The sequence below is a fragment of the Neovison vison genome, chromosome 9 (genome assembly GCF_020171115.1).
Source record: "Neovison vison isolate M4711 chromosome 9, ASM_NN_V1, whole genome shotgun sequence".
Taxonomy (NCBI): domain Eukaryota; kingdom Metazoa; phylum Chordata; class Mammalia; order Carnivora; family Mustelidae; genus Neogale; species Neogale vison.
The window spans coordinates 13,871,896-13,896,955 of record NC_058099.1 but is presented as its reverse complement, the minus strand read 5'-3'; the positions used below and the strand labels follow the sequence as shown (position 1 = coordinate 13,896,955).

Here is a 25,060-nt window from a genome sequence, read left to right as displayed (position 1 = left end):
TACAGCTGAACAAAGGGGAAGGTTGCAAACAATTCTGGTTCTACAAAAAATACACATACATATAAAAAAGATCTGGAAGTATAAACTCCAGGGTGTTCATTTTTGCTGTATAAATAATGCAACTATAGGAGTATTTGCTTATCTGTTATTCCACAATAAATATGTACTGCTTTGTATTAAGAAAAAAAAAGACTATATTTAAAATTTTTAAGAACTCATGCTATGCAACTGCCTCAAATATAAAACTATTCTACAATAAGCTCCTTTCATAATTCAGAAGCCAAAGCCCTTAGATAGCATCCAAAAAAGAGACCCACCTCTGTTACATTTTATTCTCTAAGAATAGGAGTTGTCGTGAGGTACCTGAGACTTTTATGTCTTTTGTACAAGAAAATAAAGTTCTATGTTTGTGTTGTCTGCGAAGCCTGAAATGCTTCTGCTTCCAGAACCCGCAGGAAACAAGAATTGAGATCTCCTTGGGCTTGTCAAGGTAAATAAGTAAAAAACATATCAAGGGGGGGGCAGTTGGATGAGGGAGGGAGGGCAGCTGGTGCCAGAGGCACTCTCTCTCAGCCTACCACTTCCTCGGGCCCTGGTTGAGGGTTTGTAGGAAGAAGAGAGAGACAGACAGAAAATGCCTCAGGCCAGGAAGATACAGCTCTATCTTGAGGACACAGTTATTTCTCCAATATTAAAATAAAAACTAGCTTTTTTGGAAACTCTTAGTCAGGAGAAAGTGGATTTCACAAAGCTGGGAAAAGTCACCTGTCCCTGTGTCCTTGGGCCTCGAGGTCCAGGGCAGCTGGTACTAGGACAATAAGTCTGCAACAGGCCTAAGCTGCTGGGTTCCGTAGAAAACCTGGGAAACATTCCCTGGGCCCAGAAGCCCAGACTATCCCACGTTCCATCTTGGAATTAAGTTGAACATATGTGGACCCTCACGAGCCATCTGTTTTGTAATGTATGAAGACAGAAGAACTAAGGTCAAACCTTGGTTTCGCCAAGTCGGTTGTAACTTTAGGCAACTGATATGCCTCCGTAAGGCCAAGTTCCTCCAGTAAAACAGGTTGTTCTGAGGACAAGCCCCCGACTCACAACAGGTAGAGACACTGGCAAGCGCAGAGCACCTGGGAGCCATGCACCCAGCACTGAGTCGAGGCTCGTGATCTAGCTCTTACAGCTCACCAAGGAAAGCCTCTGATCTCGAGCAGAAGGAACATGACCTGACTTACATTTTGAAAAGAGCACTCTGACTACTGTGCAGGAAGGGGCCACGGCAGGACATGGGGGGGAACCCGGACCCCCAGGGGGGCAAGGACTACAGTAACCCACAAAAGGAGACTGCAGCAAACCAGAGCCATGGCAGCAATGAGGTGGTGCGAGTTGGTCAGATTTACAACACACACTGAGGGCAGAGCCTCGAAGGAGCAGCGAGTGGGTGGGAGGAATACTGGGTGGTAACCACTTAGAAATCCAGGGAGGAAAGAATGTCCCCCAGGAGGGAGAGGACTGACCACATCCAATTCTACTGTCAAGGTGAGGGAGGTGCAGCCCAAAACCAATGGCCAGGTTCAGCAAAGTGGCAGGTGTCAGTCCCTTGGGCACATGCCGTTTCCGTGGAGAGGCTGGGATGTCTGAAAGCCCAATTCCAGGAGCTTTGAGAGAGAAAGGGGGGCTGGAAAGCAAACTAATGGATATAAAGGAGAGAGACAAAAATAAAGACTTCATATAGGCAATTAAAATGGATAAAGTTTTAACTTTGGAACCACTTTCATATTTTTCATTTTATTCAAAAAATAAAATTAAAACAGAAAAATGGGGGAGGGGAAGCCTAACATTGAGCACAAGGAGAACTAAGTAAATGTAATTACATTTCAAGTGAATAACATATCAACACTGTAGAAAGAATGAAGCCAAGGAACTTTTACATTTAATATCTGACTATATACCCTTAGCCTAAAAACTAGAAGAACTACGGGGCGCCTGGGTGGCTCAGTTGGTTCAATGTCTGCCTTAGGTTTGGGTCATGATCCCAGGGTCCTGGGATCGAGCCCCACGTCAGGCTCCCTGCTCAGTGGGGAGCCTGCTTCTCCCTCTCCCTCTGCCTGCCGCTGCCCCTGCTTATGCTCTCTCTCTCCTTCAAGTACATAAATAAAATCTTTAAAATAAAAAAAAAAAATAAAAGAACTACAAACAAATCATGATGTTTTAGTAGGTCTGTTTCTCACAGTGGTATGGAGAGGGCAGTTCCGGACCTATTTGTGTGTATTACAAGGAAGTGAACACAAGAGCGGATACACTGATGTAGTGAGCACCGGGACCCTCACGGCTGGAGATGGGAAATAACGTGGAAGCAGAAACACCACGAAAGGACACAGTGGGTTGGTCTGGAATTGGAGGCACCTACTGTGAAACAGTAATTTTTTAAGTAAATTACCTATATGTATGCATGCATGTGAGATATATCTTAGTGCTGCCTGTTAATGGGCAAAAACACCCAGCACCAAATCAGTTTTTAAATAGCATGCCCCTTTCAGATGAACCAGGGGGCACCTGGGTGGCTCAGGTATGATCCCAGAGTCCTGGGATCAAGCCCTGCATTGGGCTCCCTGCTCAACGGGAAGCCTGCTTCTCCCTCTCCCAGTCCCCCTGCTTGTTTTCCCTCTCTCACTATCTCTCTCTCTCTGTCAAATAAATAAATAAAATCTTTTTAGAAAAATAACAAAATAAAAAAAAAATAGAGGCCCTTCCCATTGCAGGGAGAAAAATCTGTGACGAAGAAAGAAACAAAGAAAGAAAGATAGATAGATAGATAGATAGATGAACCAGGGCTCCCTGGAGAAATGGCTAATTCAGGGCAGGGACAGTATCAGTGAGGCTGAAACATCTTTTTTTGTTCCAGAAAGTACAGAAGTGCTCCCCAAGAAGATGGAGACCCGTCAAAAGGAATTACCACTCTTCAAATCCCAAACAATTTGAGCATCAGTAGAATGATGGAATGAAATATAGTCTATTGAATAAAATAAGAAGCTACAAGTCGACAACATTAATAAACAAATATAAACAAGTAAGCAACAAACATATAAACAAAAAGGGAGATGAAAGGAAGAGTTCATCCTCCCAGCAGATGCCACCTGATAAAAAATGAAGAAGGAATGATGGTATGAGGAAAAAGATCACCATATTTCCAGCAGCGTAGTGACAGGAGAGACAAGGAAAGTCCAGGAAAACTCAGGTAAATGTCTGAAGAGGAGACAGACGCTTACAGGATCACATAGTACGCCCCACTGATTACTTGTATATCACACAGGAAAATACTGTCATTTATATTGACACACACCGGACACACATCACCTCAACCCAAGTGATCAAAATTATTTTCACCGGCGTGCCTGGGTGGCTCAGTGGGTTAAAGCCTCTGCCTTCAGCTCAGGTCATCATCTCAGGGTCCTGGAATCGAGCCCCTCATGGGGCTCTCCGCTCAGTGGGGAGCCTGCTTCCTCCTCTCTCTCTCTCTCTCTCTCTGCCTGCCTCTCTGCCTACTTGTGATCTCTCTCTGTCAAATAAATAAATAAAATCTTTAAAAAAAAATTATTTTCACCAACAACAGGACAAACCGATGGCACGTGCATCATAAACACGATACCAAGAGAACACAATACTTAATGCAGCATTCTTCCCAAAACCACACAACTAATCTCACTGAATTTATCTAATCTAATCCCAAAAGAAACAACAGATAATCCTAAATTGGGGCAGTGGCCTGAACTCTTTAAACAGGTCCTCATCATAAAAGAGGTTAAAGACAACCAAAGACACACGACAACTAAATGTAATGTGGGGAGTGGGTCCTAGATCGGAATCAGGAATAAGACTCATAAGACATTACTGAATCAATTAGTGAAATTTTAATGTAGACTGTCTATGAGATAACAACCCTATGTCATGGGTTTAATAATGGTGCTGTGGCTATATAAGAGTGTCCCCAGTTTGAGGGGCCACACACTCCGACACTTCTAGGGGGAGGGGAAAAGGGACATGATATCGCCAATCCACCCTTGTAAAGTTGACAACGATGATGATGATGACAATGATAATAATGGTGGGCTCCTGCGTAGTAATAAAAATAATAATGATAATGTTGGGCGCTTAGAGGGTGTCTGGCTGGCTCAGTTGGAGGAGCGTGTGACTGTTGATCTCAGGGTCATGAGGTTTGAACCCCACATTGGGTGAAGAGATTAATTAAAAATAAAATCTTTAAATAACAATAATAATAAATTGTGTATACAGATGGTCCCTGACTTATAATGGTGCAATTTACAATTTTCAACTTTAGGATGGTGTGAAAGCAACAGGCATCCAGCAGAGACTGTATTTCAAATTCTGAATTTCCATCTTTTCCTGGGCTAGAGATAATGCAGTACGACCGTCCCTTGCGACCCTGGCAGTGGCAGCGAGCCACAGCTCCCAGTGAGCCGTACCATCACGAGGGTCATAATGGATACAACCATCTTGGACCCACGCGGCCATTCTGCTTCTCACTTTCAGTACAGCCTTCAATGCAGAACATGAGATAGTCAATATTTTATTATAAAAGCGGCTCTGTAGGAGGGTATCACCCAACTGTAGGCTGCTGTGAGGGTTCTGAGCACATTTATGGTAGGGTGGGCTAAGCTATGATGGTGGGTGGGTTAGGTGTGTTAAACGCACTTTAGACTTACGATGTTTTCAATTTTATGATGGGTCTATTGGAATATAATTCCATCATAAATCAAGGAAGATCTGAATACACAGAAAGAAAGAGAAAATGACAAAGCAAATATGGCAAAACTGATGAAGTAAACAGTATAAAAGAATTCTTCATTCTAGTCTCAAAAAAAATTGCAAATGATTGTATTTTTTATTTAAATGCGATAACATCTACTCAAGTACCTAGCACACAGCAACTGTTTCACAAAGGTTCTCTTTCATCCCTCTTCTAACCACCTCTGACCCTTGAAAATATTTTTTTCACCCATAAACACCTGGGGTTTTTTGTTTGCTCGTTTTGCTGAGTCTTGCCAACATTTAAAACTTAGGAGTTCTTAGCACCTCTCCCCTAACAAAAAAAAAAAAAGAAAGAAAGAAAGAAAGAAAAGGAAAAAAAAGATTTCCACCTTCTCTTAAATTAAGAGCAACCTAGGGCACGAGGCAGGTGCCAGGGGCGGTGCCTCCGAGCTGGCCTCACTCCTGTGCCTCACCAACTGGAGCCCGGGTTTGAACAGGGCGGACCATCAAGCCCATGGAAGCATCACTGGAAGGAACAGCAGCCGGCGTGGCCCTGCTGTCACCTCATCAGAGCAGAGGTAAGTGCTGCCGGGGAGTCGGCTACTCCCGGGCCCCTCCGAAAGAAGTCCTAGATGAATAAATGATGGGTCTTAAGACTCGCAATCCCTTGCCCCACTTACCGTTGAGAAACAGCTTTTCCAATTTCTCGAGGAGCTCCGCACATTGATTCAGCTGCTCCTGGAAACCCTCGGCCACGGAGTGATCCACGTCGCTGGCCTGAAGCAACTGCTCGAACGCCGTGATCATGGCGTTCATATGTTGCCGGTAGATGACACAGATGCCGTGGCTATCCTTAATCTGCTGTCTTTGAAGGGAGAGCTCCCGGGCTTGGGACTGAACTAATGAATCGTATCTGATAAAAGGGGGGGGAGGGGAGGAGAGAAAATGCTTGCACCATTTTAGAATTGAATTTTTGTGACCTTAACACTAATTGGAAAAATGACAGAGCACAATTTTTAAAAGCCTGCAGCTATACAAGTATACATACTTCTAGAAAAATTGGAAGTCTGCAAGGTCACTCCTTCGATTTCAAAACAGCCAACAAATGCTGGAACAAAGGTTCTTCTGCAATATTCTTAACCTTATAAAGCCCCCAATTACAGTACAGACTGGCAAGAACTCAAGAGGACAATTAGTTTCCATACATTCTTCAAAAACATTATTCTGAATTATAGAAACAAGTGCTCCAAGGGCCAGCAGACCTACCGCAAATTCTCGTGAAGAACGAAAAAGAAACTGTAACACGGGAACACCAAAACAGGGGTTTCTCTTCTCGACCGAAAGGTCAGGGAGTAATCATAATCCTAAAGACCATTTATGGAGGGTCTGTGACCTGTCAGTCACTGCACTAAGTGTTTTTAATAAGTTAACTTCTCCTCACCATCTCCAGACAAACGGACGCACCTCCTCGTTTACAGGGGAACCAAACTCAGATCGCCAAGTTAAACAGGGAAGGTTTCGGACTCAAACACAGTCTGCCCTCAAAGCCCATGCTCTATTATACAAAACTACCTCCTGACACCACATGTCTTTTCCTGTGTCGGCACACGAGTAATCACAGGCACAGAGCAAAACACAAATTAAGGAAAACACAGCTCCTATTAACCACAGCCACAGTCACCTGGCCCCGGCGTGGCCTGGCGAAGATGCTGACCCTTCAGTTCAGCGTGTTCCCCTTCCCTGAAGAGGACAGTACGTGGGGCTGCTGACCCCCTCCGCTGGCGAGCACACATGTAAGGGTCACATGATAGCTGCGCGGAAGGCGGGCGGTTTCTTGGGTGAGGAAGGACACGAGAACTAAGGTGCGACGGGGCGGGCCTGTGCACCGGCCTCACCTCAGAGCAACACCGTCCGCACCCTCGGACCGTCCGCTCAGTCACAGCAGCCTCTTCGAGCCTCAATTCCTCATCCACGGACACATGTTCAAGAACACCTTTCCAGGTGATTTTGAGGATTAAATAAGAAAGCGCCTACCTGGGGGGCTGACACTCCTGCCGTCAATAAATACAAGCTTCCTCCCATCTTGCTGTTCGGGAGGGCTTGAAAAAATTCACTCTGGCTCATGATAATTCAGAACTATGTGTTTGTCTCAAATAAGTGACTAATAAAGGCCAACTTTACAAATGATTGCTTTTTTTGTCATTAGCTCATAAAGCAAAACTCTACATATCTATGTCCATTCAACATGATCTAAGAATTCTTCTCTTTCAGGGGTAAAGACCTGGAAAGTATCTATATTCTTCCCACCTAGGGAATGATGCCTAGGACATCAGTTTCAGTCCCACAGTGAAAGCCAACAATGGGGTCCAGGAGTAAACACTGCCATTCTGCAAACGTACCACAACTCACCAAGCGACTGGAATAATACCTTTCTTTGCCCTCAGTTCCCAGCTTGACGAGGGGAAAATCCACTCTGCCAATTTCAGAAGACACAAAACTAGACTGCTACAGCCGCTGTTCTTTGTGGCCTCCCGTTCACCTCTCCACAGGGCCCAGCTGCCCTAAACCCACCATCAATCCTTCCCCAGTACACAAGCCCCCCCCCCCCCCATTGCCGGAGCATTCCCCTGCACTCATGGGCTCCGACCTAGTGGCAACACAGGGGAACTGCAAGGTCCTAGAGTGGGAGAGGCAGCAGTGGGATGTACCTGGAGGGTGAGAGATCTCTGCATTTATTCTGCAGGTTATGGATTTCACTGAAAAGCTCCATGTTCAAATTCTGCTCCCTCTGCAGCTCGTGCTCCTGTTCCACCAGCTGCTGTCTGAGGCCCTCCAGCAGCCCACCGTCGGTCACCTCTGGAGCCAGCTGACGAAGGATCTTCATGCGCTTCACATAATGGACTTGGTGCAAACTTGAGAATGTCATTTCTTCTTCATCGGTACTACCCTTGGGCTTGTTCAAGACGTCCTGGCCCCCTTCTGTCCCACACAGAACTGTGATAATGGCCTCGCTGCACTGGGAGTGCTTTTGAAGCTGAAGTAAGAAATTCCGGTAGCCCTCGAGCTCAGTTTCCAAGTCACAGATTTTCTGTTTTAAGTTTTCTGTATCACTTGAAGTGTCCATTTTTTCAGACTGATGGGTCCCAATCACACTGACTTCGGTGGAAAGCTGGTTCTTAGAACTCGAGTAGGCAGCCACTGAGGTTGGGCCTGGAAAATCTTCAGAAGGATTCTCTTTGCACGTTGGCAGGATGGCAAGGCCATCAGGCTGGCAAATTTCAGAGTCTGCGAATCAAACACACTTATGTCAGTACCTTCTTTGCTGAAATCTACCCCTTCTGTCCCTGCAGAGCCTAATAAGCCTCTCTGACTCCAGTCCTTCCTCTTACCTCTCAATCCACCCTCTTCCTCAGAGCAACTATTCTAAAAAGTTCTAAAAAAGAACTAGCTCTAAAAAGACCATGATAACCACCAGCGCCCACCTAAAATTCATCAACATCCCCACTATGTTGAGGATTAAGCCCAAACTCCTTCTTATAGCATCTGGGACCCTCCACAATCTGGTTCCAGGCAACCTACCCAAGAGCATCCCCTCACACCTCCTATGGAGATTCCCAGAATTCCTTGCACACACCAGGCTGTTTTGTGTCTCTGTGCTTTTGCATGAGCTGTTCCCTCTGCCTGGAATGTATCTGGTCCTCTACGCCCACTCAGTGAAGTCCTACTCATTCTTCGACATACAGATTTGATTCTCCTTCTGCAAAAGCCCATCTTCAAACTTTGCCAACCTGCCCCTTCCTCTGTGTTTCCACAGCATCCTACACAAACTCGTCCTGGACACACACACCGTGTTCTGGGTGCAAACGCAGGAGCGACACCAGCTTGCTTATTTACATAGCCATCAGTGGTTTGGATTCCTCTCTCATTCCTTCACAGAAGGGACTGGCCTTTCCCCTTCATGTTCTCGGGACCTGGTACGGTCCCTCACCCAGACCGGCAGTCCAAAGGGTCAGACAAACACTGGGCAGCATGTGAGGTGATGTTCAATAATTCTAAAATCCCTATGACTGAGGACAGCCTTCACTTCCACGTCTAACAGTTTCCAGGAGGTGCCGCGACGTCCCCTGCAGTGTGCTGTTTCACTGACGCACGACCCTGCCGGGAGCTATTTCCTGACAGCTGGTTCTGAGCCCCAAGACGGGCGGCCCAGCCTGTGCAAGCGGTGGAGTCGTACTGAGGAGAGAAGGCGCAGCTCTGAAGTCAAAGAGAAGGCAGACCGCGCCCAGCTTTGCCGCTTGCTGGCAACACACCAGCCCTAGGCAAGTAATTTAATGTCTCAGAGCCTCAGTCTCCCCCCGAAAGACGTCTAAGCAGCTTGTTGTGAGACTTCCAGCTCAGACGTCCAGCTCTGCGTCCAGAGTTTCTGTCCTCAATGAGAGCACGCTGCCCGCTGTCCAGGGGAAGCTCCGCTCAGGATAAGGGGCATCTGAATGCTTACTCAGGCGGCAGCAGAATATAACAGAAAAACCCATCCTCACAATCTAACCAGGTCTGGTTTCAAACTCTGGCTCTGCCATTTACTAGCTGCACGACCCCAGGCACATAACTTAACCTCTCAGAGCCTCAGTGGCTTCATCTGCAAAATGGAAAGAAGACCGTTTACTGTGAAGGGTTGTGTCTGCCGTGTTCTGAGGATCCAAGGGGACGCTATCCACGAAAAGCGTCCGGCACACGGTAGTGAAGGAACCCGACAACTTTTGATACTCTCTGCTTCCCTCGAACTGCCAGAAGACGGAAGAGGATGCCTATCACAGGAGGCAGGACTGGGGCTGTGGACCAGGGCAAACGCTGCCGAAGCAACCGTGTGGGTAGGACGACAGGGACTGGGAGAGCTCTCAGAGGGAAAAGCACACAAAAATCCTCGTCAGACTGTATATTCCAATTTCTGGGTTCTGCAACTGTTCCTCGTGGCTGTAAGCCCATTCTTATCTCTGTGTTCACGAGGCAAATACCATAAAATAACTCTTTTTATTTTAGAAAGCAGCTGCTACATGACCTAAAGGAAGCATTTCTAATACAGCATTTCTACTGTACAAAATCTGTGATAGTCACTAGTGTCTGCCGTCTCTTGGGGTGCAGACATGTCATTTGTCTCTGTGCTTGGGGTCTGGCACAGGGCCTGGGGCAGAGAAGGTACTCTGTAAGTAACTGCTGGCTGAACGAGTGTAAGAGATAGACAGAGACAGAGGGAGAGATCTCAGTAGGTTTTTTTTCTGGTAAATCACCTTCCAAGTCAAGGAACTATCTTTGCCATAATAACCTCATGATAATGGAATTTCATGGCAAGAAGCAATGTTTGTTCACTCTGGGGAATAAAGATTGGTTTCGATGATTTTCATTAAGTAATCATCAGGCAGAGACAAATGTAATAAGACACACACAAATGTCCTTCTGTGATGCAGACTGTGGTCAGCTCTGATGCTTAGCTACACACGCACACAAACACACATACGCACACACACACATACTCACGCATCTCAGAAAGTGGGGGACGGTGTGCATTCTCCTACCAACACTTAACCTCCACTTTCAGCTTCGCTCCTCACAACACAACAAATCTAACATGTACACATTTGCCCCCAATCTACAGCAGCTTGAGATTAGGCAGCAGCAAAGATCTGGTTTCCGGGCTCCAAGGCCGGTACCCAGCACGTCTCGTGGCCCAGCATCGACACGGCAACCTGATTTTGCTCCCCACAGCCCAGGAGCCCTTGATGAAGGGCCAAAAGTGGATCTTTCATTTAAAGTCACTGCATGGAGCGTGTGGCTGAGGGAAGGCCGTAAGCTGTGGTGTACAGGGTGAACCCGTGGGTTTAGCGAGGCCTCAGGACACACAACTGGGCCAGGGCCTGGCCGAACGCCAAGCACCTCCCCTATGTGAAGACTGCATGGAGAGCCTTCCCAACAGCCCCGTGAGGAGGCTCTAGTCTCCCCATCTTCCAGAAGAGGAAATGGAGTTTTAGAGAGATAAGAACTCACTTAAGAGGGAGCAAGCAGCAGAGCCCTTCCCTCAAAGCCGGGACACCTGCCTCCAACACCCTGAATGTGGCCTCCTAATGCCTCTCTCCCTTCCTCAGTAACATGTGTGGAATCCCCTGCATTCGCTTCTCGAGGATCGAGGAGCTACTGAAGAGCAAAGAACAGTGACGGCATCATACACGGTACCAGCTTTGCTGAGGGCAGCCCCTGAGCAAGTCAGCTCAAGATGGAAGCGTGGCGGGAGCTACTGGGAGTGTCTCCCCAACCAAGGGCCTCGGGAAGGCCTTCCCTAGAAAGTGACACTGAAGCAGAGACCTAAAAGACAGGGACAGGGACATCAAATAAACAGAGAACATTCAGGCAGAGGCAACAACACCTGCAAAGTTCTAGAAGCACCTTCAGACAAAGGGAAGTTCACTGATGCTGGGGATTTGGGAGGGAAAGGGAAACGGCCAGTTAGACAGGAAGCCTTAAGTGATCAACTAACTATGAACAAGAAATCCAAAGATATCCCCAGGACTGTTTATTTGCATTAGAGGAAATACTGCAGTTCTGGAACTTTCTACCATTCAGCTAAGGGTACTTTATTGCTTGTAGAGGGCTTCAAAGCCCTGAATATTCAGAAATATGTGACCACGTATCGACCGCACTGACTGGAGGCCTTGGGAAAGCGTACACCATGACTCAGTTCCCGAGAGACTGGCGTCCTCATAACCACCCCATGACAAACTTAAAGAATTCCTGAAGACAACTGTTTCTTACAGAATGAATTAGGTCCAGATGAAAGGTGACTCTTTTTTTTTCTAAACAAAGGCAAAGGGGAGTGGATCTAAGGTAAAAAGAAAAATGTCAGCACGTGTTCATTCTGGTTGAATGGGAACACGAATATTCTTTTATCATCCTTTGTGCTTATCTACATACCTAAGAAGAAACAGATGCGACTTGTCTGGGACCTCACTAACGTGTCTGTACCTTTCCACTGAGCGACCTGACACAGCCCGCACACCAGGAGGCAGCTCGGACTCACCTGTGACCCACCCTCCTGGGCGGTGGGAGGCCAGCAATGCCCGCCTAACGCAGCCAGTGCCATACGGAGAGCCACCTGGCCGCAGGGTTGGCTGTGGGGTTCCTGCGAGCACGTACTGCACCCGCCAGCACCCAGGCCAGGGAGAAAAGCATGACAAATGGTCCAGCGAGCTCAGACACCCTGTCTCCTGTACCCCCACGCGGCTACCCACTCACCAACTGGATGACCCTGGGATCAATTCTTTTTAAAAACTCAGCTTCCTTATGTGTTAAGTGGGAATAGCAATGATGTAGTAAAGTGCCCGCTGCAGGGCTTCATAACAACTTTTCTAGGCAACACCCCAGGAGTGCCTGGCACACAGAAGCTGTTCAATACACACAGGGGTTGAATTCTGACCGGTCTCATAGCTGGTGTGCTGGTCACTGTCCCCTTCCTTGTCTCTCCAGTCACAGGGCATGGTTTTAATTTCCTTTTGCTCTCCCGGGCTGTCCTGGTAGGCTGCTCCCACAAGGGGCTGGGCTATAGGCATTCATGAAGAGAAGGAAAAATAAATAAAACCATAGACTTGAAACTTAGCCAAGCAACTGAGAAGAACACAAAGATACAACGGGGAAAATAAAAACACTAGGGAGGCAAAATGCAATTTATAAGATAAAATTAATCTATCGAGCTGCCATAACAGGACATAAAAAGCATAAATACACTGCAGCTTGTCTCAAATGGTTTAAGTCCAAGCTCTCAAAAAACTATGAGTGAGAAAATGAATTCTATAGACTCATGCCCACTTTTCTGGAGAAGAGAGAGGCCCCGGGGTCTACTGGGCAGCTGCGGGAGCAGCACCTGGCTGAGGCACCCTGGTGTCTCAGCAAGAAATGAAAACGATGGTAAGGGCATACTGCAAACCCTGGACAAAGCACCAGGACCTCTACTGGGCTGAGTCACCTTTGCCATAAAACCTTTCCTCCCTGAATTGTCCCTCACTTCTGCCCTGCACTGGCGTGTTTCATTATCTGCCCCTTCCCACTAGACAGGGAGTTCTCAGAAGGGAGGGACTACCTCGGTCCTCTCCATCTCTGTCTCTGTCTCCTACATCCAGTGCATGAGGTTGGGAACACGGCAGGTGCTGGGGGAATATTCACTGAGTGCATGAATAGATGTCTGTAAGGAAGGCTGGCTGGAGAGAAAGTGGGAAGGGAAGGAGAGAGGGAAGAGCAACACTGCCAAAGTCCCCCTTAACTCGAAACTTCCACTTTGGGGAACTCAAGAACCTAAAGATCAGTGGAAAATACCACGCACTATCGGGCCTCGGAAAGTCTGTATGGAAGGTATCAAGGTGCTAGGTTTTATGAGGCAGTAAAGGGCGCGGGCCTGGAAGACAGGCAGGCTGGTTCAAATCTAAGTTAGTGACAGCGTGACGGCACCCAAGTCACTTTGTCTCAAAAAGTACCGCCTCATGCTAAAACCACCCCAAGCTAAATCATTACTGCTCCTGCCTCGAGGACTGTTAAGAAGATTCCGTTAGATCATGTACGTAAAGCGGGCAGTGAGGCTGAAAAAATCCCGGGAGCCCATCTTATTCGTGACACAGGAAGTGCACGGCTCCTAGCTGTCTCCCAGCCTGGAGCCACCTGCGAGATCTCCATGTCGGATGGAGTCTCCCAGCCCAGAGTGCCAACTTTTCAATGCCAAAACCCCAAATAAGCTCAGTGTCCTCCCTGAACATGCACCTTGCCCCCTCGTACTAAGGCCCCGGCTGTCCCCTGGCACTGCCTCTCCTGCGGCCGCCCCCGAGTGGAGCCAGCCCCTGGCCATCTTTCCCACAAGCCCTGTGATCCCAGACCTGGAAGAGTGTACGGGCCTTTTCTCTCGCTGACACCGCCAGGTCATGCTCTCTTCCCTAAAAACTCCAGCTCTGCAGCTGATGCAGCCAGACCAGCTGGCTGCGGTCACCTGCGGTCCCGGTTCCCTGAGTCCCTTGCGCCTCGCTGACGACGTGGCTCCTAACTGCCCTGTGTCTCCGCCCCGCTTTATGGGAAGACTCCTCAGAGCTGTGATTCTCACCATCTCGGTTCCTCTCCTGCACCGGCTCTCTGGAACCTGTCCCAGGCGGGCCTCAGCCGCGCCAGGACAACAGCTCCTTCAAGGTTGCCAGTGATGACCCCCCCTTACTAAATCCCAAGTCCAAACCGCAGACGTTGTCGGACTGATTCACAACACCCAACCCAGCGAACCTGCTCTTTCCTCAGCTCCCAGACACCGTCCTCATGGCTCTGCCCCTGCCTCCCTGGGTGCTCCTTCTGCGCCCAACCCCTGCTCACTAGAGAGTCCCAGTCCCAGGGCCTGGATCTGTTCCCTGTGTCTCCAAGTCTCAGAGCTTCAAATGCCAGTGATATGTTGACATTTGCTAAATTTACGGCCCTGTATCTCCAACTGCCAACCTGGCACCACCACGGGGCTGGTCAACAGGCGTCTCAAGAAGTCCCAGACCAGACATCAGACGCCCGCCTCTGCCTCTCCCGCTCAGGGCGGCACAAGCCATCACTCCAACGGCTCGTGTTACCGGTGATCCTTTCAAGCAGAGCTCGGCCTACTTCTCTCTTCAAGAGCCAAACACGGACTGTTTTGGGCTCTGCCAACCACAGGGCCTCTATCACACCTATTCAACTCCAGCAGTCACAGGCCGTGTGCAATTAGTGACCGTCACGGTGCTCCAAGAAACTTAAAAACGGCCAGCGAGCTCGGCCCACAGGCCACAGCTTGACCATCCCTGCTGTAAAGCTGAAGTTGCGCCACTCCACTGCTCCAAACCCTCCATTTCTGGTCTTACCTGAGTGACAGACAAAGCCTGAGAATGGTCTCATGGGCGCACCCGACATACTACCTCCCTGACCTCCTTCCTGCCTTCTCTTCCCCACTCCACTCCAGCCGCACAGCTGGCCGCCGCCTTCCTCGTCATCCAGCTTCTCAAGTTCAAAGCAACGTCAGGGCCTTCGCCCTTTCCCTGCTGCCAAAAACGCACTTTCCAAGCTGACTCGTCCCCTCCTCTCCTCCCGGTCTGTGTTCAGATGTCACGTCCTCAGGGAGGCTCTAGGATCCCGCAGGTGGCGGCGCACTCTGCCCGGCTCCCCTCTGCCCACGCCCTCAGCCCTGCTCTCGCTTCCTCCCCAGCACCTGCCATCTCTCGTCCGCTCTACCTGCTCATCAGCATACTGTCCTTCTCCCCACGACAGGAACAGAAGACAGAGACTTACATCATCTGCTTTATTCACTTCCTCCCCAGGGCCTACGACAGTGCCTGGCACAGCAGGGTTTCATCAGTACTTTTTAACCAGATCAATAAAAGACTGCTGCTGTTGTTTTTGGTATCGTGTGCTGCTGCATGTGCTCACAGCACAAGTTCATAATCAGGAGTCAACGTGTGTACTTCTGTGGACTCATGAACCCTCTGAAAACGAGGTCCAATACTACCTTGTGCTCACCTACACCGCTCTGGGATGGGGTTTGGAATTAGCCCTGAGAAAGCCAGAGTAATACAGCCCAAACGTTCTAGAAAACTTACATACATGATGCCATATGCCTGAGGCTTCCATAGACAAAGCCAAAAAAACCCACCCAGATTCAAGTCATTCCACAGCTGGGTTACCTGCAGACCATCCCAAGTGAAGGGAACGGTGACCTCACAAGACCCACGAGCACTTCCAAGTCCCCCTTATCCAGACTCCAGAATAAAATGAAAACAATAGATTCACTTTCCTTATTGTGTTCCTTTGATTGTGCATTTGTCAAGACTCAAGATTAATCACGGTAATTCATAAAATTTATGCTCAAACTTACTGCAGTTCTAAACAACAAGGCTGACATTTCAAGCTGCTCTATCGGGTCATTCATCTAGCTCACGGAGACGACATTTTTCTCGGTGCTTACCTTTCTGTAGCGTTTTGTCTGGCGCTGGCCTCCCCTCCATCATTGCTTCAGCCAGAATTAACTTTTGGTGAAGTTGCTTATTGCGGATTTTAAACTCCTTCAGCTCCCCCTGCAGCTCCAAGACTTGGCCCTGCAGCTGGGCCACCACCTCCTGGGTGACGGGAAGCTGATACATATTTCCTAATGACCGGGACGGCTTTATCAGGATGGGCAGGCGGGACTTCTTAGCCTCCTGAAGAGACACGTACACAGGACAATGAATGCACTTCCTCTGGTCACAGAGGCAACACCCTCCTGCCAACCTCGTAAAACAGGATTCACACCGGCTGTCCAGACCTCTGGTTCCTAGAAGGGCATCTATGTTTATCTCCCATTCTACAGGACTTCTGTCTTGGCAGGTCCCCTCCTGTGACTGGCAAGCGCCAAGATTTTCCTCCGCGACACCCTCTTGGCCCTGGCCCGCTGTCTCTGTGGACATCCAGATGCTCGACATATGGCAACCCTTTTCCCAGCACAATCTTCTAAATAACATTTTCTTGCTCCGTATCTATTTCTTCATTCCAACCCCGTGCCCCCTCTCCTCAGTCTAAGCCAATCTGCTGGTCCACCGAATCCCCGCGACTGAAGCTGTCCGTGGCTAGCGGGTCACTAAGCCAGTGGCTCGGAGCCCCCACCTGCCCACCCTCAACATGTTCATTTCCACCGGCTCCCAGGCACTCCGAAGCCAGCCCAGCACTCGGCTCCTTCCATCTACCACCCAAGTCCCCCGCCCAAAGCTATGCTACTTCAACACCCAACGTCTTGGTCAATCACATCACCAGCTCCTCACTGCGTCACCCAAACCGGCGAGTCTATCAAACCGTTCTTTACACTCGTCACCCGCTCTCGCCACTCACGGGGCTCCACTAATTCCAGCTGGGCTCCCTGGACTCTCCCCACCCACCCCGCACTGTCTTCATCCAACCCCAAGACACTGCTGGCAGTCACCTAACCACGGCAACCACCTCCTGAGCGCCCTCTCCCACCCCTCATGCCCTTTCTAGTCCGCTCTCCATACTGCGGCAGGAAAAGGCAAACCTAACATTCCTTGCCTCTGCTTACAACGACTGGAACACTTCCCAGTCTCTTATGACCAAGGTCAAAATGCGTACCACAGCCGCCATGCTGTGCATAACCTGCAGCCCAAGTCACTGCCCCTCTGCCATCTCCCCTATTCCCACACACTCATCTTCTATCAGTTCCTCAAATGTCTGTGCTCCTTCTACCCTACGGCCTTGGCATACACCGTCTCCCCTGTCTACACACGCTTTCTTGCCCACCCCCATGTCTCCCATACCCAATACATTCATTAGGACTCCACTCAGATGTGTCTTCCTCAGGACAATAGGCCTTGATTTCCAAGACCAATTAAAAGATGAGCAAAGGGTCTAAAAGACACATCTCAAAAGGAGATCTATATATGGCCAATAAACACATGAAAAGATGTTCAGTGTCATTAGTCATCAGGGAAATGTAAATCAAATCTCCATGAAATATTGCCACTCCCAACTCATTAGGACAGCGTATGACCAAAATAATAACAAGTGTCGGCAAGGCTGTGGAGAAATTGGAAACTTCATGCTTCTGGTGAAAATGTAAACAAGGGACAGCTGCTGTGGAAAACAGCCTGGTGGTTCTTCAAAGGGTTAAACACAGAGTTCCCGTATGACCCTGCAATTCCACTCCTCGGTGTTTACCCAGGAGACGTGAAAACACACATCCATGCAAAGACTTGTGCATGAATGTTCATAGCAATATTCTTCATAATAGCTAAAAAGTAGAAACAGCCCAAATGTCCATCGACCGATGAATGGATAAATAAAATGTGCTACATCCATACAATGGACTATCGCTGGGCAATAAAAAGGAATGAACTGCTGCTACACACTACAGCATGAATGCACCTCGGAACCATTACTAAGCTAAGTAGAAGCAGTCACCGAAGATCACATGTTATATGATCCCATTTATATATAAAACACCCAGAATAGGCAAATCTATAAAGACAGAAAGTAGATCAGGGGTTGCCTACAGCTAGGGCAGATGGGGGGAAATGGGAAATGACCGCCAATGGGTCAGGGTTTCTTTTTGGATAATTAAACATGTTCTAAAATTGATTATGGTAACAGTTCTACAACTCTACGGATATACCAAAAACCAAACCAAACCAAACCACTGCACTATTTATTTTAAGCAGATAAATTGTATGATACATGGATTAGGTTGTTATTCTTTTTTTTTTAGGATTTTATTTATTTGAGAGAGAGCACAAGAGCAGGATGAGGGGCAGAGGGAGAAGCAGACTCCCCACTGAGCAGGGAGAGTGATGCGGGCAGGACTTGATCTCAGGACCCTGGGATCATGACCTGAGCTGAAGGCAAACAAAAACGCTTAACTGACTGAGCCAGCCAGGTGCCTTGAGGTTATTATTTTTTTTAATTTTTTAAGTGGAAGAGAAGAAACCTGAGAAGGAAATAAGAAATACTTGGGACCCTGGGAATGATGAAATCAGCAAGGTCTCTCAAGCAGGAAAAGGGAAGAAGGAGCCCTCCTTGCACATTTTAGGTTGTAAAATGCTTTCAAGCTCATTGTCCCACAGTCCTCCAGTAAGCTCTGCATTCCCAGAGCTCACAGGAAAACAGAAGTTACGGGGCCTATGTTTCAAAGAACCGAGATGTCCAACAACCAGTCCAATGTCATACAACAAGAATGTAAGAGCAGGACCTCCCAACAACTCTCCAGCCTCTATTGCTCAGTTAAGGAAAGTGAGACACTCTCTGCCCCAAAGTTCCAGGCCAGAGAGCAGGTTCAAGGCCAAGGACAGTTTGAGGTGGTGAAGGGGACCAGTGGTGAAAGGGGCAGGGGAATGCCTCATCAAAGAGGACTGCAAAATAACAGTCATTTGCCTGTCTCCACCAATTGTCTCCACCAATCTTTATTCTTGGATCCAAATCTGTGTGTCATATGGCAGGAGAAAAGATATCTGCAAGTGCACAAATGCCAAAGCCAATTTCAGGCTGGAAGACTGCCGTCAGTCAACCTAATGCGGGTTTTAAAATAACACCACACAAAATGCTACCTTATGGACACTGAGCACAGCCCCACCTACCACCTTATTAAAGATGTCATAACGGAACTCCTCACTTGGGGGTGGTAGGAGGGCAGGAATGCACACACACTGGCCTGACATGCACCTACACAACCATGCACAAGGCACTGGCAGGCACTTGCCACACATTTCCTCATGTTACCACTGCAACAGCCTCCGGTTCCAGGTCACACGGATCCCACTTGAGCCACCAAGAAAGGGAAGCAGCCCTGAAGCAATCCCCGGTACATCTTATGATGGTATCCCTTACCGAGGGCTCCTCCCTTCCTGAGAGGTAGGTTTAAAAAGTCCCTATCTTGGGCACCTGGGTGGCTCAGTCAGTTAAGCATCCGACTCTTGCTCTCAGCTCAGGTCTTGATCTCAGGGTCATGGGTTCAAGCCCCACACTGGGTGTGAAACCAACTTAAAAAATAAATGAATAGGGGCGCCTGGGTGGCTCAGTGGGTTAAAGCCTCTGCCTTCAGCTCAGGTCATGGTCCCGGGGTCCTGGGATTGAACCCCACATCAGGCTCTCTGCTCTGTGGGGAGCCTGCTTCCTCCTCTCTCTCTGCCTGTCTCTCTGCCTACTTGTGGTCTCTGTCACATAAATAAATAAAATCTTTAAATAAATAAATAAATAAATAAATAGATTCCTGTCTGTCCATAAAGCTGGACTTCAGTCTCTATTCCTACTACTCCTCTCAACAGCTGACTCATTCTGGACCATTTTCTGAGCCTTTCAGAGGCTCTATTTCTTCATACGTAAAATGTCAGGAATATCTACCTAATTTACACGCTTCTTGGGAAGATTAAATGTGATGATATAGATAGAGAATATCTAGCACGATCCTCGCACAAACAACAGATGCTAAAAAATAAACACAGTAGCCTTTCTTTTGAAAACATAAGCAAGAAGGATAATTCCAAACTAAAAAGAAATTAATATATTTGGGGAAATTACTGAGTTCATTCGATTATGCAATTTTTCTGCACAAAGGAGGCTATCTCCCACACAAACTGGGGGAAAAAACATCTAGTTTTCCTAATACACAGGTACAAACTAACAGAGCTGGGGCAGATGAAACCATTTCTATTCCATCCAAACTGCACAAATTTGCATCTGGAGTACCGTTAATATAATGGCAGTGTCTCTCTCTTTTTTTTTTTTTCTTTTTGTCTTTACTGATATCTTTAGAAAACCCTATTCTAGAAATTACAGTTTTGGTACATAATTTAAAACAATCAAAAGCAATTTTGCTAATGATATATCTAACTCCCTTTGGTATGCACAAAAGCAGTAATTTAGTGGTCAGAAAATAAACTTAATTCTCCATTCTGATGCTATGAAGCAGTGTGTACAGCTGATTTCTCAGATACAAAACACCCATCAGAAACAAGAACACCAACAGCCATCACCGGAGTTCTATTAGAAACATGACCTACTTCTCCACCAGAATACAGACATCTCCCTGCTTTGGGGATCATCAGCCCTGACCCCTCTGCCCACAAGGAGTTTAGTAAAAGGTCCAATCAAATACGACCAAGAGAATCTGGCTTTTAATAATATGGGAGATTGGATGGCATTAGAGGCGAAGCATAGAGACAACCTCTTGACTGAAGCAAAATGCATTCCCCCACCAGAATCGGAGCCCACCACTCTGGGCCAGCAGGAGCTGGGGGCTAGCCTGGGAAAGGGTAAGGCTGTGCCATCAGGCACCCTGGGGTCCCAACTCAGCCCTGTAACTGCTGGCTAACTGTGGGCATTCAAAACCACGCTTCCTCATCTCTGACAGGTGTCGCAAGGATAAGAGAATATAGATGAAGCTCACAGAATAGAACCTCTCCACCACAACGTCTGCACAAGATAAAACCTAGGTTCTCAGGCCTCCTCCTCAAGTCAGGGTATCACAATTTCACCTGCGAACATAAATATCCCCCAGTAGGTGAAATTCATACGAAATTTGGCACATCTCCCACAATGGCATCTCCCAGAGCCGTTACAAGGTAAGATGTTCCTGATACACAGCATGAAAGAAAAAGCTACACACAGATGTATAAATACGACTCTATAAGGAAACTGCACAAACGTCATGACGTACAGACAAATAAGACTGGGCGGGGTGGAGAGAGGTTAAGACACACACACACCTCTAGGCAGAGGCCAGACGAGTGCAGGCCAGGGAGACACCGGATTTTACATACATCAAAAAAAGCAGTGAGATCAGAGTTGGTTTTTTAGCCTTTCATCTGTATAAAATAAGAAAATAAATGAATAATAAATAGAAAAGCTTACTCTGTCAGTCCCGCTGGGGAAGGAAGGGGCAGTGGCCTGCTGTCCTGGTGCCATGCACAAGTTCTCCGGCGGACCCTCAGTGTGAAACACGGCGTCTGGTGGCTTCTCTGCCCACGCCTCTCTCTTGCCCTCGTTCTGGAATCTGCGCGTGTCCCCCTCCACCGCCACGGTCTGCACGGAGGCATCTTTCAGCTCCAGCTTGGACACCTGACCCGTCCTTCCTAGCTGGGCTGTCCGCAGCGACTTCCCTTCATCGTGGGACTTGGACAATGAGTTGACTTGGTTGAAATGTCCGAGTTCACTTCTTAGCTGAGCAGCCATTTGCTTAAGAAACTTCTCAGTTTTACCATCAAGGTGTTGTGCAGACACTCCCTGCTCTGTCAAGCACGTTTGTTCCAGGAGTAGCTCACGCAGCACTTTCAGAAGGTCTGGCCTGTTTTTCCAAAAGAAAAGGAAGTGGAAGAACTAGGTTTTCTGCTGTAGCCTCATGCCCTACCAGATTTCCCAAGTCTTCTCCACTGACTGGCCCAAACTGTTTAAGTTGTAGGCCCGCTCGCCATATGCCACCAAGGATTCTCTCCCCTGTCACCTCATGACAACCACACCCGGTGGGTACTGGCATGTCCAACTCATGGATAAGAAGAGACTCCACATGTACACTACAAGTGAGAGGGCCATGTGCTGTAAGGATGCAAACAGGGTCTAGAAAAAGCTGGGCTTGGAAAGGAGCAAAGAGGGTCATCAAGAATTGTCATTTCTGACCATTGTGAGGTCCACCCGGCCCCTGGCCCCATGCCTACATCCGGGGGCGAGTATGGCTTAGGAGGATCTGGTCAACCTGGTGGGCCCATTAGTGACCTGGCCCATCACTGTGCACAGTCAGGCTCAGTACACAGGCACTGAATGCAGGGATACTGCGAACTACTTGGAACAGAAATAGTAGTGAAATCACACAAAAATGGCTTCAAGTTTTAACTCAGAGATGCTCTGGAAGTAAGGTAAGTCTCCCTCCACAGGACAGCAATAAAGACGAAACAAGAGAGCGTTTAAGCAGCAGATACTTTAGCGCACTGGCCATGTGCCCTAGGCTCCTACAGATCCCAGCTGCGGCTGTGTGCACACTGTGTAAACGGTGCCGGAGACACAGACAGTCCCACTTAGAGTACTGCCTACCTCTCGTCACTGCCTTGGGGCTTTCCCAGAGCTCCCAGCAGTGCAGTGAGAAGTGGGGACCAGTTTATATGCCATGTGAGCACACACGGGAGCCCCTCCCACTCCACTCTAAACCCATGTAAGTGACAGCAAAAGATATATAACAAATACTGTAAGATGCCCCATAGGCCTCAAAATCAAGGTAAAATTTACCCAAAGGTCAGAAACGGGGGAGACCACAGTCAGGAGAAAGGGGACATTCGCAGAAAGCACTGGGGGCAGAAATTCCTCCCATGGTGGAGGAAACCAGGTAAATCCCATGAGCCAGAGGCAGCTGTGGCACCCCACAGGAGGAGGAGGGAGCACAGGGGACAGAGCAGGGCTGTCCACACCCTGGCAAACCCAACCTGCACACATGACCCGTGAGTATGACAGACAGGTCACAACCCAACAAATCAGAGTTCACACTCAAGAAAATTAAATAAACAAGGAAACCTGAAGATTTTAATGTAAGTATATGTAAATCATCTAAAAAATAAAGGAGAGTGGCTCATTTAAGAAAGAAGAGAGAAACTAGGAAACAGAGACAGGAAATGATGTTAAAAGGGACTGGAGCAGGCAAGGACAGAGGGAGAGGCCGGTGGGAGAGCGGCCACTGACATCGAGGTCAGGCTGAGGTCGTGGCCGTCAGCAATGACCGAGGACAGAAGAGGCCCACCTCCGTTCCGCTCACATTTTCTCTCTGCCATTCCTCCCACCTGCCTTTGGCCAGGGCCAGCCTCTGCAGACGGACTCCCTGAGCATACCCTGATGGTCCCTGCTCCATATCTGGGTTCCCGCTACATGTGACAATTGATGTGAGGCCTGGTTCTACCTTTCCCATGGAGCCCTCCAAGAGCCAAGGGAAGGCCCTACTCCCTTCTGGGTTCAGATCATCTATCTCTGGGCCAGAGGCAACTCTATTCAGATCACACAGCTACAGCACACTGAAGGAGGGTAAAAAATAGAAGTTTAAAAAACAAAATTAAAATGTATGGTACATTTTCCCTTCTAATACGGAATCATCTAGACTACACAAGCCATCTTAAAATTTAGTAAACCCAGACTTTAAAAATATTTCTGGCACTTTAAGCGTGTTAAACTAAATTGTCCTTTCCTCTCCTTCCCTTAATATAGATTAAAAATAATGACAACTACTATTCAGCTAGCCGAAGGAGGACCGTTACTCACCACCAAACAACACACAATAAAACCGAGGACAAAGATTTTACAAATGGGTAGTAAAAGGTGGTGAAAGAGGCCATTAGAATATACTAAAGTGGGGGTGATGTTAAATAAAACATTTCAAGTGTTACTTTGCTAGAATTCTGAACAGGAGATTCATTAAGCTGTCACCGTGATCGGGACCTTTTTAACAGTTGAGTCGAGGGTCTTGTCAGAGGCCCAAACATTGTTTATAGACCCTTCCAGGGGATCTCTGCCACAGTGAGAGATGTAAAGGGGAGGAACTGACATTTGTGAAGCACGTCCCCTGTCAGGTCCTTTAAATACACCAACAACATTCAGGCCTTGCTGTATGACTAGGAGATAGGGCCAAACCTAACCCCATTTTACAGATGAAGAAATGGGCTCATAAAGATTCAAGATCCCCTAGCAAAGTGGCAGAACAAAGACTAGAATCCAGATATTTCTGACTCTGAAGGATCAGTACACTCTCTCCAATTTTCCGCACTCACCTTCTGCTGTGATGCTGGGCTTCTAAGCATCTGCACTGACACTTAAATACTTAACTGAGCACCTGCCACCTGCCATGTAAGGCAGTGGGCATACATTGTGCAAAGAAATCACAGGGCTCACATTTCACTGAGAAGACAGACAGACGTTCACGCAAACACTGATAACTAAATAAGACAATGTGCAGCAAAGACAAGTACTATGAATTAAGGGAGCAAGGGAGGGAAAAAGTTCAGAGACCACGTGTTAAAGCAGGATTTCCCATTAATGGTCAGCAAAGGCCTCTCTACACAGCTGATGTCTAGCTGAGATGCCACCAGTCACATACACACCTAAGAAGAGAACATTCTAGGTAGAGGGAATGGCTAGTGCAAAGGCCCTGAGGTAAGAACCAGCCTGGATGTCTGAGGAGCAGAGCAGAGCTCGGTGAATAGGAGGGGTAGGTGATATGGGCAGAGAAAGAGGCGGGTGCCAGGTTGAGAAGCTGTGATCTTACTGTAAGAGCAATGGAAATCTGCTAGAAGGTTTAAGCATGGAATGGATCTGATCTGACTTAAGTCTTATTAAAAAGATCACTGTGGCTGCTCTATGGAGAATGGACAATAGAGGAGGCTGTGCTGCTGGGTTCCCGGCAAGAGATGGTGGCAGTTGGGACCAAAAGGGAATTCCTAAGTAGAAGACTAGTGTTTCTCTGACCAATCAAACCCTGGTTACCCCCAAGGACTCCTCCAGAATGTTCTCCGACGGCTCTAGCATTTTATAGCTAAGGGAATGTCAAATCCCCAAACGTCAGAGCCCACGTTTATGAATAGGAGATTGCCAGGAGCAGCACCCAGAAAGCTGGTGTGAGGGTAAGGGGAGCCCGGCACGCGATGCCCCATGTGTGCGCCAGGAGGGGCTGCAGACCACCGCCAGGCCTTTGGGAGGCCTCGCAGAGCCACGACTCCACTTCGTTTTGGTGGGCTTTGGTGCACTGTGAGTGACAGCTGCACAGAGA

The 25,060-nt window shown here is 48.0% G+C and overlaps 1 protein-coding gene across 2 annotated transcripts in view; it reads right to left on the bottom strand.

The window, feature by feature from the left end:
- Positions 1 to 25,060, bottom strand: part of CDK5RAP2 (CDK5 regulatory subunit associated protein 2) — a 168,972-nt gene that overhangs the window by 39,836 nt on the left and 104,076 nt on the right. Inside the window, exons 21-25 of one of the 2 annotated variants that reach the window (XM_044265030.1) lie at positions 21,178 to 21,610; positions 15,758 to 15,989; positions 12,230 to 12,352; positions 7,476 to 8,052; positions 5,448 to 5,680 (exon numbers count right to left, since the gene is read on the bottom strand). In XM_044265030.1, coding sequence (XP_044120965.1) covers positions 5,448 to 5,680; positions 7,476 to 8,052; positions 12,230 to 12,352; positions 15,758 to 15,989; positions 21,178 to 21,610 — 1,598 coding nt within the window. The remainder of the gene's footprint in view (positions 1 to 5,447; positions 5,681 to 7,475; positions 8,053 to 12,229; positions 12,353 to 15,757; positions 15,990 to 21,177; positions 21,611 to 25,060) is intronic. The other variant, XM_044265031.1, reaches the window with a different exon arrangement.